Consider the following 16,950-nt stretch of genomic DNA (forward strand, 5'->3'; position numbering starts at 1 on the left):
ATTATAGTTATACTTAATTATATGTGATTACATTCATATTTACAGGTTACAGGTTATTGGTATAATAATATATAGTTTAAATGGACTGCAACACGGAAATAGGCTGCCCATGGTGTAATACGGGCATTGGCCACTAGATGGCGCTTATTTTCCCGATCTCATTTTCTAATTAGTTTAATTAATTAATGTGCAACGTTTGGCAATGACGAGTTATGACTTCCTTCTCAATTATAATTCATCTAAATCTGTGGAAAATTTCATGTAGTTTGGTGACTTGGGTCACGAAAACTGATTTCTAGACACATTTTTGATGCTCGGCCCACAGCCTACTGAGGCAGTCCACACTTCCGGGTTTTATAGTCCCTCCCCCTCCCACCGGAAGGGGCGTGGCCTTCATGGCGTGATTGACAGGAGAGAGAATCTCAACATTTTTTAAGCATTAATAAGTCTTTTATTTAACATCGATGGGAAAAATGCTCTTGTCCCGCGCAGCGGAGTGGGACTGGGTAAGATGGCCAAAAATCACGGTTCAGTAGACATTCGGTGGTAGCGTTTTTTCTAAAAACAATATGCAGTGCAAACAGGAAGTGGTCAAGATTTGAGTTTTAATTATATATATCTATCTACCATGGGAAACAGACTCTTGTTATCTACCCTATCTATGCCTGTCATAATTTTATAAACTCTATATGGTCACCCTTCAGTCCCCTTTGGTCCAGGGTAAATAGACCCGGTCTATCCAATCACTCAAGAGAACAGAAATAAGAACTCAAACTCTTCAATCCAGGCAACATCCGTATGAATCTTTTCTCTACTTTCTCTAACTTAATCATATGTTCACTGCACGGAGACAATCAGAATTGCACATAATGCTCCAAGTGTGGCCTAACCAACCTTTTGTACAACTGTAACATGATCTTCCAACTTTTATAATCAATGGAAGTGCTGATGAAGGCTAGTGTGCTGTGTGCCGTCTTCACCTCCGTGTCAACAATTGTTACTCCCTTCAGGGAACTCTGCACTTCTTCTCCAAGGTCTCTCTGTTCAACAACACTGTACAAGGCTCTGACAAAATGCGTCACTTTGCACTTGTCTGAGTTAAAATCCATCAGCATTCCCTTGCCCTTTCTCAGTTGATCTATATCCAGTTGTAATCTTTGACAACCTTCATCACTCTCCCCTATACCATAAACGTTGATGCTACCAGCAAACATATTAATCATGCTGCCTACATTCTTATTCCAACCACTATTATTTATCGTAAAGAACATGACCCAGTACTGATCCTTGCTGTACACCACTGTTCATAGGTCTCCAATCTGAAAACCCCTCCACTGTCACCCTCTACCTCCTAACACCCTCTATTGTATCCAATTGGTTAGCTTACACAGGGTCCTGTATGTTCTAACGTTCCAGACCAGCCTATCATGGGGACCCTGTCAAAGGTCTTGTTGAAGTCCATGTTGGCAACATTTACTACATATCCCAATTGATAACTGCCCTGTCCTCATCAATCTTCTTGGTCCCTTTCCAAAATTCCAGAGACATGATTTCCCACACACAAAGGTATGCTGACTAACTTCAAATAACCTTTGCTTTCCTTCTCTCTACCTTCCCAATTCTACGACCAGTTGGGGGAAACTTTTTTTCAATCTCTGTTCTTGATGGAGATGCGATTTTTTTCCTTATCGTATCTCCGTCCCCACTGCGGCCTAACATCGTGGAGTTGGGGGCCTTTCCTGGAGACCGACCCGGAGCTCCAAGCCGCAGGAGTCTGTGGGACTTTAACATAGCAGAGCTTGCAATCCCTTTGTCTGGGATCGAAGCTCCAACCACGGAGCCTGTGGACTTTAACATTGTGAAGCCCGCGGTCTCTGGAAAGAAGAGGCGACTTGGGAGCTCCATGCCGCAGAGAGAGTGGGAGTTTCGATCACCCCGACGGGGGCTTCGATCGTCGGCTGCGGGGGCTTTGATCACCCCGACTGCGGATGATTTGACTGACTCGACCGTGGGAGAACAAGAGGAAGAAGATTGAACTTTATTGCCTTCCATCACATTGAGAAATGTGGAATCCACTGTGGTGGATGTTTATGTTCACTTAAATGTGGTTGTGTGTCTTGTTGCTTTTCACTTAGTATGGCTGTATGATAACTCAAATTTCACTGTACCTTAATTGGTACATGTGACAATAAACTGACCTTGAAACCTTGTGACCTTCTCCCAGTTTAGGATTTATTCTACATTTTCCTAATTCTTCATTCCCTTTGCTCTGTTTACACACCTTCACACTTCCTTATCTATCTACCTCCCTCCCCCTGATGTCAGTCTGAAGAATGGTCTCGACCCGAAATGTCCCCTATCTCTTCTCTTCTTTTGCCTGTCCCGCTGAGTTATTCCAGCATTTTGTGTCAAACCCTAATCAGCTCTTGTCTTTCAATAGACAATAGACAATAGGTGCAGGAGTAGGCCATTCGGCCCTTCGAGCTAGCACCGCCATTCAATGTGATCATGGCTGATCATCCCCAATCAGTACCCCATTCCAAATGCAAATAAATCATATCTCTCAGAAACCCTCCCTACCGATATAAGGTTCACTGTTCTTTATTCCCCTGGGTTATCCCTGCATCCTTTCTTAAATAAAGCCACAACATTAGGACAATTTGAGCCCTAATGTGGAAAGGAGAGGAAAGAGTGAGAGTTGGAGCAGGCTTGACTGAGGACCCAGTCAACCATTATGGAATCCTGGCGTGAGACAAAGAGTCGCATTGGGCATATCAGCACGGAATGATGCATATTCAGAACTGAGATGGAGAAACTTTATGTTTATCTTTGATATGTTTTCTACAAAATGTTATTTATTAATATTTCAGGATCTGAACATCATTAATTTGGTTTAATTGGCCATCTAACTTGTCTTAAACTGAGTCAGGTTGAGTTTATTGCCCTGTGCACCAGTATAGTTAGATACAGGTTTAATGAAAATCTTGCTACACAGATTCAGACAACACACAAACATTGGTTAGTCTGGAGTCACTAATCAGCCATACATGTAGTATAATGATGGCAGATTTCTCCACCCGAAGGAGATGTGTTTACAACAATCGGGTAATTTGTGTTTATCATTATGTATGACATTTTTATGCCAAATTATTAACCGAATTTACACCCCGCAGCTGCTGAGTGCAGGTCTCTGCATCGTTTGCAACATAACTGAAACGCTGCGCTGCTACCCGTGTGTTTGATAAATCAAACTATGCGTGGGTATTGTGCCATTATTGTACATGTCTGTCCGGCTTCCGTGCGGTATTGATTATATACAACCAGGAGCGAGCGATCAGCAGAGGGGGCTGGAAAGCGATAGTGAGCCAACAGATCGTGGCAAACATTTTTTTTAAAGGGGGGGGGTATAAATTGTTTGAAATGCCATGTGCGTGAGGTTCACATTGAGTTTCAGTGCCTGCTCCCTGTCGTTGGCGCCGGGAGACCGGGCCGGGCAGCGGTCACTGCGGACACGTGAGGTGAATTTCCAATGCAGCATCTCAGCAGCAGCAGCAGTAGCAGCGGAGAGAGAGGGAGACAGGGAGAGGGAGAGACAAGGAGGGAGGGAGAGAGGGAGGAGAGCAGTCATGCGCCGGCTCGCTAATCTCTCCACGAATATTGCGGATTTGGACGCGGCCATGGAGGAACCCGCAGAGGAAACCCCCGCTTTCACAGGGTGAAGGGCGCTTGGTGCAGGGGAGCTTACGAATCTGAAGCCCGTCTTTCTCTTCGCCTCGCCTTCACTCCCCGATCCCGGGCCGCTCGGGTCATGGCTTGGCCGTGCATCAGCAGGGTGTGCTGCCTGTCCCGCTTCTGGAGCCAGCTGGACAAGTCCGACCTGTCCGTGCCGCTCACTGTCCAGAATTACTCCGAGGTCATCGAGCAAGAGGTGAGGTCTGTCACCCAGCAAGTGGCGGCGGAAGGGAGCCTGAACAACAGCGCGCCGCTGCCCCCCGAGCACAGGGCAGAGTCGCCGGTGCAGGAGTCAGTGTCCAGGCACGACTTCAAGTCCTGGAGTGTGTGCAAGGAGGCGAGCTGCAAACCGAAGCAGGAATACCATCCGTCAGGGGTCCCTTTCTCCAGCGACACCCAGTACAAACTCGACTTCAAGGCTTGGCCCATCCCCAAAAAGGAGAGTTACCCCTGGGTCAAAGCAGGGCAGGACCATCCCATCCCCAGCAGTGCCAGCGCACACACTCTACACCCCGTGCCCACTGCGGAGCAGCAGCGAGGAGAGAGGCAGCAGAACCCCAGGGAACCCGCCCCAAAGCATACCCGGGAGGAGACCATCAGGCCCGCAGTAAAAACCACCTCCTACAGGTCAGTGTCTGGAGCTCTGCCCACGGCGTGTCTCACTCCGGGCAGTCGTCTGAACCATAAAGATACTGCACCGACGTGAACCTCCCCCTCCCCCCCCATCTCAACCCATTGATTTTTTTTGTCTGCATCTATATCCCCACGCACGTATCTTAAATAATACACTCGATTTCTAGCTTCGGGTTGGATCTCCGTCTTGTGAAAGTTAATGACTTTCCAACTGAGCATTAATCAGAAAATGACTGAATTGCAGGATGGCTGTGATTTGGGTTGCTAGCATTTGAGATCAAAATTGACTTTTTAAAATTATCATTGATCATTACTCGGATGGATTTACACAGATGTTTTCTTCGGGTAGAGGAAAAAAAAGATATGTGTGATAGTGTGCATGAGGATCATCATTGGTAGCTGGTCGTTCACATTTTATACACTATCAAAAGCCTCCTTGCAGTTTCTCGCTGTCTCGTTATGTTGTGGCATCTACAGCATGATTGCTTTGTCCTATTTACTTCAAGTGCACAAATTAGTATAAGTAGCCTTAATATTTTATTTCGTCCTTCCCTTTTGGAGAGATACATTTAAAATTAAGGTATGGAGGAGCCGAGCACTACAATTTAAAAAAAAAAGTGCATTATTTTCAATGTTCTCTTTCAACGTTAAAAAGAAAACTCCCAGTAAATGCTGCTTATTGTTCCACGGGCTTGGTCTGCTTGGCTGTCAGCTGCTGTAATTGATTCCCATTCCTTTATTAGGATAAATGGACAAGAGCAACTGACATTGAAATATGACGGCATTATTCTGGAGCCGTGCTTAAGAACCTCCATATTACGCGGTCCAACATAATGCTAATATGTTGGATTAGTTTAATGTGCCGCTTAACCAGGATCTCGGAATAGTTTTTCTTTAATTTTTTTATAGAACACATCACGAATATGCCGGCTTTACATTTCATTATAATGATGTACTGTTAATGCAATTCATGCATACAGGAGAACTGGGTAAATTCATGTTGAGTTTGAATGGCACATTGCGGACACTCCACTGACTGGCAGAGATTTTTTTTTTAAATTGTGATGCTATGTAATGAGAGAATCCATTTGTCCATCTCTGTAATTATTCTCCCTGTTACTTCTGGGCATTACACTTCCAATTTCAAACACAAGACATTTTGTCACACCAGTGCTGTCACTAATTTTTCAACTGAAATTATCCTCGTCATTCTGTCATCTTCCCATACTTTTACATTTAAAGAACTGTCAAAAATGCACAGTTGCCTTTGTTTTATTTTATTTTAGTTATTTGTGATATTGCTTTATTCTTTTCCTCATTCTCTGCTCGTGGTAAGGAAATTCCAATTTGGAATCCACTCCTTTTCCAACCTAATGTCTCCCTAATGCACACACCCCCGAGTGGTAATCCCGAGTCCAATCCAATTTACCAATTGGTACCAGTAGCGTTGTGGAAAAAAAGTGTGAAGAGGTATTTGGAATCATTTGGGAAATTCGGCAGAATCAAATTATATTAGCTTTGAAATTATTGCATTTTCTTAGTGGATTTTACAATTAATCGACAGTAGCAAGGTATAGGTATGTATGTATAATATATCTTCTGTAAAATGATATACAGTATCTTTGTGTAATTTTTCTATCTATGTACTAGAACATTTCTTTTATATAACACTTGCACTTAGAAGACTATCCAAGACACATTATGGGAGCATAATGGACACAAAAGCAAAGAAGGGATATTGGGAGGGGACTAAATGTTTGACGGTGAAGATGGGGGTTAAAATTTGTATTTTGAAAGAATTACCAAATATGGCTGCAATACCAAATGGGCTAGAGTAGGTGCAGAAGATAGACACAAAAAACTGGAGTAACTCAGCGAGTCAGGCAGCATCTCTGGAGAAAAGGAACAGGTGACATTTCAGGTTGAGACCCGAAACATCGCTTATTCCTTTTCTCCTGAGATGCTGCCTGATCCGCTGAGTTACTCCAGCTTTTTGTGTCTATCTTTGGTGTAAACCAGCATCTGCAATTCCTCCCTACACTTAGAGTAGGAGCAGGTGGATTTTGAGTTTGTAAGATTGAAGGATAATAGAGTTCAAGACGTGCAAAGTTATGAAGGAATTTAAATATAAAGATCTGTTTGTGTCATTGGGAGATGAGAAACCAATGGAAGTTAGTGAGTACAAGGGTGTGATGCATTGTGGAGCCTAGGATATAATCGCCAAGATTTGGATGAGTTGACAGTAGAGGATGGAGGTCAGCCAAGGCTGCATTGGATCAGTGACATCTGAAGGTCACAAACAAATGGACAACATTCAGCAGCGGCTGGCCTAGCTTTGGGCAGAGACCGATTATACTATGTGGATAAAAGAGAAATGGGTCCAAAGCACTTATAGTGAGATTGAGGATGCTAAAACCGCAGCCTTTCTGGTGGTTCTTGCATGATGGCCAGGTGGTGAATTGCATCATTTGCAGATTTTCTTGTTGAAGTGAAAGACAATGGCTTCAATCCTTCCAGCATTGCTTAGCTAAGGAAATATTGGTCTTAATCTGACTGAATGTTGGGCAAGAATCACATCACAGCTAGTGGAAGAGTTGACTAAGGTGGCGGAGAGAGAGAAAATTAGATGTTGTCAAATTTGCTGTGGCTTTTTCCTTTGTATAATTATACTGTCTACAACGTAAAACATGATTGCATTTGTGGAGACGCAAGCTATTAGGAGTTGGAACGTCATGTTACAGTACTGCAAATTGTTGTTTAGACCACAGTTGGAGTATTGTGTGCAGTTCTGGTCACCAGCCCCAGAGGAAGAATGTGATTAATCTGGAATGGGGGGCAAAGAAAATTCACAGGGATTTTGTCTGGACTGGAGGTTTTAAGTTACAAGGAGGGACTGGGTGAGGATTGTTTACCCTGGAATGAAAAAGGATGAGGTTAGAGATTTATAAAATGATGACAGGCACAGATAGGATGGATAATCACAGCCTATTTCCCAGGCTAGGGGAATCTAAAACTAGGGGGTATATATTTAGTCTCAGGCTTCATTGATGGCTTCAAGGTAGAGATGGTTGAAAGCATCAAGTTCCAAGGAATAAATACCGTCAGCAATTTGTCCTGGACTAGCCACATCACATCTATGGCCAAGAAAGCATGCCATTGCCTCTACTTCCTTAGAAGGCTTCGGAAGTTTGACATGTCCCAAATAACCCTCACCAACATCTACAGATGTGCTGTAGAAATCATCTTATCAGGATGCATCTCAGCCTGGTTTGGGAAAAACTCCTTTCATGACCACAAATAAATGCAGAGAGTTGTGGACGTAGCCCAAAACAGCCTCCCTTCAATTGACTCCAACTACACATCACGCTGCCTCTGCAAGGCCACCAGCACAATCAAGGATCAGTCTCTCCCTGATCACTCCCTCTTCATCCCTCTCTGATCAGGTCTGAGGTACAGAAGTTTGAAAACTCATACCTCCAGATTCAGGAACAGTTTCTTCCCAATGGTTATCAGGCAACTGAACAGTCCTCTCATCAGCTAAAGTGCAGATCTGACCTCCCATCTACCTCAGTGGATTCCTTTGAACTATCTTTAATCGGTATTTGTGAGACTTCAATGTTACATCTTTGCACTAAATGTTGTACCTATTTATCCATTATCTGTGCACTGTGGAAGACTCGATTGTACTCATGTATAGTCTTTCCTTTGACTGTATAGCACGCTAACAAAAGCATTCCAATGTACCTCGATACACCTGACAATAATAAACTAAACTAAGAGAAGTATTTAAAGGGAACCTGAGAGTAGGTTTTTCTCACAGAGGTGGTGTGTATGTAGAATGCGCTGACAGACAAGCTGATAGACATAGGTACAGTTTTGGTCTCCTAATTTGAGGAAGGACATCCTTGTGATTGAGGCAGTGCAGCGTAGGTTCACAAGATTGATCCCTGGGATGGCGGGACTGTCATATGAGGAAAGATTGAAAAGACTAGGCTTGTATTCACTGGAGTTTAGAATGATGAGGGGGATCTTATAGAAACATATAAAATTATAAATGGACTGGACAAGCTAGATGCAGGAAAATTGTTCGCTATGTTGGGCGAGTCCTGAACCAGGGGCCACAGTCTTAGAATAAAGGGGAGGTCATTCAAGACTGAGGTGAGAAAAAAGGTTTTCTCCCAGAGAGTTGTGAATTTATGGAATTCCCTGCCAAAGAGGGCAGTGGAGGCCAAATCACTGGATGGATTTAAGAGAGAGTTAGATAGAGCTCTAGGGACTAGTGGAGTCAAGGGATATGGGGAGAAGGCAGGCACGGGTCATTGATAGGGGACGATCAGCCATGATCACAATGAATGACGGTGCTGGCTCAAAGGGCCGAATGGCCTCCTCCTGCATCTATTTTCTATGTTTCTATGAACAATTACAATGTTTTCAAGACATTTGTGTAATCCATAGATACGAAAGGTTGAGAGATACAGTATATGGGCCAAATGCAAGCAAATGGGATTATTTAGATAGGCATCTTGGTAAGCATGGACGGGTTGGGCCAAGGGGCAAGTTTCCATGTTTTTCATTGTATTTTGGTACATGTGATAATAACAAACCAATATCTTGCTGTATGTCTCTATGAATCTCTGGCTCTTGAATTGAAAGTATAAATATTGAAAGTGAAAACTGAATAGTAATTATGTGATGTGCTAAGGAATATTAGATAGGCAAGAGTGATTATGTGGGAGTACGATGGAAGGAGGAGTAGCCTCAGGAGTGAAACATTCGTGCAAAGGTAATAGTATCACATTTAGTTACATTTATTAGTGGTACCATGATGCAGCCAGCTGACTCATACACGAAGCGTAGAAGGCAATCAACATCGGTGACAGTTATGCTGTTTGGTAAAGGAATGGGTTTTAGTCAGAAGCTGAAGGAGGAAATATATTCCAGGATACTGTATATATTAACAATAGTGGAGGAATGATGGGCAGGAGCGTAGGTGTGGCAATTCCTCTCGGTAAAAATCACTAATGCTGTGAACCTGTCGCTAATGATGCTGATGATGACTGGTGTGTAACTGTGAGGAGTGAATCGATAAAGACACAAAATGCAGGTGCTGGGATATTGAGCAAAAACAAACTTCTGGAGGAACTCAACGGGTCAGGCAACATCTCAGGACAGAATGGACTGATATTTCAGGTGGGACTCCTCATCAGATTAATGGAATAGGGTGAAGAAAGCTGGAAAAGGGAGGGTGTGGGGGGGGGGGGACATTTAGAATGAGTTTTCTTTTGGAGAGGGGGATTAATTGAGGTTTTAATAATTCTGAAGAGCCTGGATTGAGTACAAGGCAGATCCTATTTCTCAGCTGAACAATTTTGCAAAGCGGGCATGGATTTAAAATTGTTGGCAGAAGGAATAAAGAGGAAATGAGGAACAATCGACAAACCCAAAGGATGGTAGAGCCCTTAAGGAGTGCTAGAGGTGGAAGCCTTCATTGCACTACTAGTATGTATACTTGAGGAGCTGTGACCTGCTGAACCACAGATCAAACGCAGAAAGATGGATTTTCAACAGGCACAGACTTGAGCCAAATGGTCGTTTCCTCTGTCATAAATGATGCGATTCTCTATGAAAAGGGAGCTCTCATTGGAAATGGGAGTTGTCGTTTTGTGTTCATTATTGAAGTGACAGTTTTTGAAATAACAAATTGCATTGGATGCCTGACCTTCAGTTGAACATTGGTTCATTACAGGGGGTTTGGGAGAACACAGTCAGGACAACCTGGGACTTGTCCTGAATACAAATGAGTACACGAAGCGACAGGCAACCAGTTCTTGTTTCTATTGTCTGTTGTTTATTTTCCTCTTTGTTCCCTTTTCACTCTCTTTCTCTCGTCTCTGCAGTAGACTCCTTGTTGTAAGATTCATTTCTCACAATCGTATGCACACTGAATCTCTCTCACTAGTCCCTGTCTATCTCTCCCTCTTCAAGCACAAACAAGCAGATGGACTGCGCACACCTATACATGCATGCACATAAATGCTCCTTCTTTGTAAAGGGAGAAATTGATGCAAAATGGATTCTGGTTTTGTAAATGTTAAAGAATAATTTGATTTGTTGCTTTATTTTCCAATATTTCTGGAGAGAATGTTGTTAGAAGTGCAGTTCCTAGTTATAGAATGTACAATTTACACTTAAATATTAAAACTACATTTGCACTTAAAATTGAGCAAATAGGCTGTAGCTTATGGCATTGTTGACAGATCCAGATTCTGAAAAAAAACGTTTAATCATTACATATCTAGGGAAGCTATTGGAGAAGAATCTATAGGATAAGATTTACTCGCATTTCAATGGGAATGGGATAATGAGGAACACTGAAACGATGAACTACAGATGCTGGTTTACAAAAGAAAGATACAAAGTGCTGGAGTAACTCAGCGGGTTAGGCAGCATCTCTGGAGAAGATGGATAGGTAAGGCTTCAGGTTGGGACCCTTCTTCAGACTGATTGGGGGGGGGTGGGGGGGAAGCCTGGCTGGTAATAGGTTGACATAGGTGAAGGGGGTATTGATAGGCAGATGGTTGGGCAAAGGCTGGAGATGAAAGGACAATAGGAGTAAGACAAAAGGATTGAAGAGCTGTGAATCTAGAAGAAGGCATTTAGATGGAGGGGGAGGGTTTAAATAGATGCAAATCCAGGTCGTTTACAGGGCCCCTCTCACCTTAAAGCTAAGCCCCCTAGTATTTGATTTTTTCTATCCTGAGAAAAAGATTCTGAGTGTTTACCCTATAATGCCATTGCTAACCTCTGTTATATTTTGTATTGATAGTTGGAGTAATGAAACACTTTATAAGTGTGACTCTTAGTGCAGCTGAATGTGGGGCAGGGTGTGTTATCAATACTGCCATTCATGGATCGGCAATGGGTAAGGTGCAGTAACAAAACATCCTCTGAATTTGGGAATCACAACACTTTCAAAGCCTAGTGCTGTGTTATTACATCATTGATCACTCTATATTCGATGTAAAGCAGGTTTGATGCTTAGATTGATGGACAGTGCAGGAGCCAGAGACCAGGTTATGTCAGTGAAGCTACACCATATTGTACTAAACCAAGTGCAGTGAGAGTTTTGACAAAGGGGTGGCAACTTGATCATTATTTTATTGGACTAGCAATCAAGGGAACCAAATCAAGATGTGGAAATGCGAGCTTTTCATTCACACCAGCTGGAGAACTTTATTTAATGAACTGAATTTAAATTTGTAATAAAGTGCTAGTGGTGACCATGAAAGTACCACATTGTCATAAAAACCACCTGGTTCTCAAGACATTCTTTAATTAATCAAGTTACTCACTTGTGTCAAATAGCAATTTTGAACAATTTACCCAGGTACTAGGCATGATAAGAGCCTACTGAGACTAGTAAACATTTTCTGCTAATTCTCACTTAATACCTATGTTCAGGTGATCTACCAATGCTCCCTCAAGTTGAACACCACTTGAAAGAGGTAGCAAAGATAAGAAGGACACAGCATATCTTCTGAGGAGAGCAAAATTGTTTGATAGCGTCACCAGGATTCGGCTGTCCCAAGTGCTGAAACACTTGGCAGTCTGTGTCTGTGAAAGAAGGTAAAATAATTGGCACATGGAAGTGCAGGGAATAGAGAGATAGGGATCATGTAGAGGCAGATGAGATCAGTTTAAATCGGCATCGTGTTTGGCACAAACATTCTGGGACGAGGGAGCCATTCCTGTGCTGTACTGTTCTATGTTCTATGACACCATCCTCTGTTTGTGAAACCTGTAATTTTATGCCAAACAGGATGGATTTAGAGTAGGAATGTTGCTCTCTCATCTGTTACATTAACATTACAGCAGATCGATGGGCAGGCAGAGAGCTTGTCAGGAGCAGCACCTGGTATAACTGTACCAGAATTGTGAACCTGGTAAATTTATACCACAGGACTACTTTCAATAGACAGCAATACAAAACACCTGCTTCCATCACTATAGTCCTGATGTATCAGATCTCAAAAGGTGATGGACTATGAAATAAATAACTGGGGAAGAGGCTCCATAAACTGCATTTTCTTTTTTCACGGACAATAAAGCACAAGATGTGGGAGTAAACGACAAAGCTTAAACACTTCAAACAGTTTTCAACCAGAAGTCATTGTAATACAGGATATGCTGGAAACATTCAATAGGTCAAGCAACTTCTGTGGAAAGGGAAGCAGAGCTAACAGTTACTCTTTCCACAGACGCTGCCTGACCCGTGTTTCTTTTTCTGTATCAGAATTCCAGTATCTGCTGTTTTTTGAATTTCATTTTCAATATCAAAAAATGCTGAATGCACCAAAAACAATAAAAATTTGCATCAAAGCTGCCTCAAGGGGCTGTCCCACTGCGGCAACCTAATCTGTGGGTTTAGACGAGTTTGCCCTCGACTCAAACTCGCAGCATGGTCGACACGTGGTTCTAGGAGGTCCTATGAGGTCACTAGAACTCTCCATCATGCTCAAGGGAAGTTCCCGCATAGTCACGGCCTCAGCATGTTGAAATATTTTCCGCGAGTAAAAATTGGTCGACATGGTTCTTTTTAACTAATAGTGCAGTGGAGTGGGGTCGCTATGTGTTTACAGGCAGCCGTAGGCAATCTCCTTCGCTGACCGGGCATTTTAATTGGCTCATTGGAGTTTTCAGGACCATGGAAATCCGACCGGTAGGTTAAATGCCCGCTAAACTTTATTATACTTCCTAAACGAGTCTACACTCCTTCTCCGCGCTCTCTAAAGGACTTACCATACACTGTGGCAGCCATCTTTCACCTTCCTCTTCATCGCGGGTGTGAATTTCATACAGCGCCCCCCCGCCTTTGCGATGTGTTTGTGTGTGTGTGTGTGTGCGGTCGGTCAATCCAGCTCGCGGTTTCAATGTGGATTGTCGATCCAGCTCGAGGTTTTCCAGGCGAGTGCCCTCGAGCTGGAAGGCCGAAGACACTCTTCTTAACTCGCAGATTAGGTCGCCGCAGTGGGACAGCCCCTTAAGACATTTTACTCCAGAAATTCTGTGCCTCTGGTCCAGCTGCTTCAATTCAGCACAGGACTAGCATTTACCTAATAATGTGGGGAATTGTCAAGGTGTGTCCAGTCCATAACGTGGAGAAATGCAAGCTGTGTAGTTATTAGAATCTGAAGAAGAGTCTCAAACCAAAACACCTATCCATGTTCTCCAGAGATGTTGCTTGACCTGCTGAGTTACTCCAGTACTTTTAACCTTCCAAGTCGTTATTACCCCACCAGTCTTCAATCATGAGCAAAGTGATAGAAACTGTTGTGGACAATGTTCTCTTGTACTCTTACTCACCAATAAGTTACTCGCTGATGCTTGCTTTGGTTCTACCAGGAACACTTTGCACCTGATCTGATTAAAGCCTTGATTAAAGTGTGGACAAAATACATTCCAGAGCTGGAGAGAGTGTGAGTGACGGTCCTTAATTTGACATTCAACTTTGACATCAACATCTTGGATGGCATTTATGGAATTCCCTGCCACAGACGGCAGTGGAGGCCAAATCACTGGATGGATTTAAGAGAGAGTTAGATAGAGCTCCAGGGGCTAGTGGAATCAAGGGATATGGGAGAAGGCAGGCACGGGTTATTGATTGGGGACGATCGTCCAAGATCACAATGAATGGCGGTGCTGGCTCGAAGGGCCGAATGGCCTCCTCCTGCACTTATTTTCTATGTTTCTATGTTTCATTGCTCAACCAGCATGAGGTATCAAACAGATAAATTGATATTTCACTTCAGTCATTGTTTCCAGATACAGGTACCAGCAAATAATGACCACATAGTTCATTTATCCTGATGAAGATGGGAGAAAGCTTTGCTGTGAATTTTGTGCAATGTAAGCTTCCATGCACTGTCTGGGAAGAGCACTTGGATATGAAATAATTCAGGAGCGCGGGGTTAGAACAGAAAGTGGTTCTGAGATAGATGCCAAGTCAAGATGATTGAGTGGCAGAGTGGATGTTAGGGAGTCAAATGTGTACTCCTGCCTTCGTTCATTCAGTGTTTCTGCAGGATATAAACCTTGATTAATCAGTAAGTATCATCATCACCATTAGAATGGTACAATGCAAAGTCATAATACATAGAAGGAAAAGTCTTTCTGAGACCAGTGCAAGCTGTCAATGTCTAGCTTGCTTACCGTGCTGTCAAACATTTGTATGTTTATTGCAGGCTGGAAGCAGTGTACTGCGTCTAAAAATGTCATTTATATGGATGGGGAGAGTGGAAAGAGAAAATAAACTGTGGAGACTGCTATGATTGTGGAAACACGATTGCACACCTTGACAAAGTAATGGGAAAGTAAAATGGCATTTAGAATGATTTCAGGATCACTATCCTGCTGCATAATCATAGATTATAAATGACTTGTGCGTGATGTGGAGCAAAAATGTTCTATACTTGTACCTAGTTAGCGGGAAACAACAGTGCTGGCTGAATGAAGGAAAACTGCATCCTGATGGCAATGCAAATCGTTAGAAAGCTATTGCCCAGTGTCTCCTACCGAAAACACAAAGCCCTGATCACTTTTAGTCTGTCTTATATAGGCATGTTGAAATATCAATAGGAAGTACTCTAGGGATTACTCGCTTGTAGAATTCAAAGCAGATAAATTCAGATTTTACTTCGGAGTCACGTGAGTGACTACGTGAAGAACCCCGCCAGGATGCATGCATTTCATATCGCTACACGCATTGCGAAACGTCAGACGCGGTGGAAGGACGTTCCTCCGCGGCGGCAGTTTAAAAGCCGCTAATTGCAGGTAAGGGTTTACTCTGCGGTCTTTTTTGTTTCCTTTCCCAACTACAGGCAGGGAAATGGAGAAAACAAAGAAGACAAGGGCTGCGACAAAGCTGGTGAGGGAGGACCGCGGAGTAGCGGGCAGCCAGCAAAAGCAGCAGACGGCACTTGGATCACCCGTAGTGGGATCAGCTGTGCCCGATGTCGCCGCCGCATCGGGCACAGCCAAATCCACGCGGCCGGGCGGCAAGGCAAAATACAAAACTAACAAGGTCGTGGACTCGGAGGAGTCCGACTTTGAACCACCGCGGGCGGCCAGCGGCCGAGAGCCCTGGAGCCGAATGGAGCGGTGTTTGGAGCATTTGCTCCAACGTGACAGACTCCGGGAGATGGAGTCGGGTCACTGTGGGCCCTATGACAAACCCACAGCAGTACCTTTTCAAGGGCTGCATAGTGTTTTCACCTCATCGGAGGGGAGCACTGCGGGTCAGTTCTGGGCTGACCTGGAAGAGGGGTCCGCAGAAGAACAGATAAGTGTGCATGGGGTGCGAGAAAAAGAGAACTTGCTGGACATGGTGGCCAATTTTATACAGCCGGAACAGACTGGGGGAAATCTGGAGCCAAAGCTTGCTGCCAGTATTGACTACATGTCACTAAACCAGTTACAAGAGCAGGCTGTACTGGACACCACAGGAAGACATCTGGCACCGGGCAATTGCATTTCCCTGAACGTTCCAATTATCAACAACTGTATATGGAAACACATCGGAACAGGGGTCAGGATGTAAAATTACAAAAAGTACTGAAGTTACTGACCGCAGGGATAACAGCATTTACCCGTACAGTGGACGACAGGAATATGTCCCAGGACCAACAAGATGCGCTGGCACTATTCTGTAACACCCAGCATGAAATAAATAACATCAGGAAAAGTGCCATACAACCCACACTGAACCCAAAATTCGCGGGACTGTGCAAACCTGGGGCCACGAAACCACCCATTCTCTTGTTCGGTGGCAACCTATCGAAGCAGGTAAAAGAGCTCGATGAGGAAGAAAAAAACCTTGGGATTAATAAAAGGAACACCAACAAAACCCACTACAGCCAAAGACAGCATCCCTACGCACCCACCAGCAGAACTGGTGAAAGCTCGAAGGCACGGTATTCCAAACATGAGTCTTTTTTAGGCCATGGCCCAGGCCAGCCTTCTTGGAAGATGCAGGGAACCCCAACGCCAACACCAACCAACCCGAAAAACCAGGCACCAGCGCAACAACAACAGCGGAAGAACTACAAAAAGAAGTAAACCTGCCACTGGTAACAATGGAGGTAGGTGGGTCTGGTTCCCTAAAAGATATGGAGAGCATGGAGGTTGGGGGGAGACTACACTGGTTTTTGAATGCATGGAGCATGCTAACAACCGATACTTACATCTTAAGCAGTATCCAGGGATATACAATAGAGTTTATACACGAGTACAGCCCTCCAGTTCAACATAGACCGAACCGAGTGTTCGTGCTCTCTGATAAAGAAAAATCAGAGGCACAAGCTGAACTGGAGCGGCTTTACATAAAAGGTGTAATTGAGATAACTCAACACGAACCATTAGAATTCGTGTCCAATATTTTAACCAAAATTCAACTGGATGGGACAACTCTGACAATATAAAGCACTGCCAAATGGTCTATCATCAGCCCCCAGGCTGTTCACGAAAATCTTAAAACCAGCCCTAGCGTTTCTACGGAAACGTAAACACATGGTTATGGCATATTTAGAT

General features: G+C 43.7%; 1 protein-coding gene across 1 annotated transcript in view; it reads left to right on the plus strand.

The window, feature by feature from the left end:
- Positions 1-3,461: 3,461 nt before the first annotated feature.
- Positions 3,462-16,950, plus strand: part of map6d1 (MAP6 domain containing 1) — a 29,859-nt gene continuing 16,370 nt past the window's right edge. Inside the window, exon 1 of the mRNA XM_033031440.1 lies at positions 3,462-4,359. Coding sequence (XP_032887331.1) covers positions 3,809-4,359 — 551 coding nt within the window. The 5' untranslated portion in view covers positions 3,462-3,808. The remainder of the gene's footprint in view (positions 4,360-16,950) is intronic.

Source organism: Amblyraja radiata, chromosome 13, assembly GCF_010909765.2.
Source record: "Amblyraja radiata isolate CabotCenter1 chromosome 13, sAmbRad1.1.pri, whole genome shotgun sequence".
Classification (NCBI taxonomy): domain Eukaryota; kingdom Metazoa; phylum Chordata; class Chondrichthyes; order Rajiformes; family Rajidae; genus Amblyraja; species Amblyraja radiata.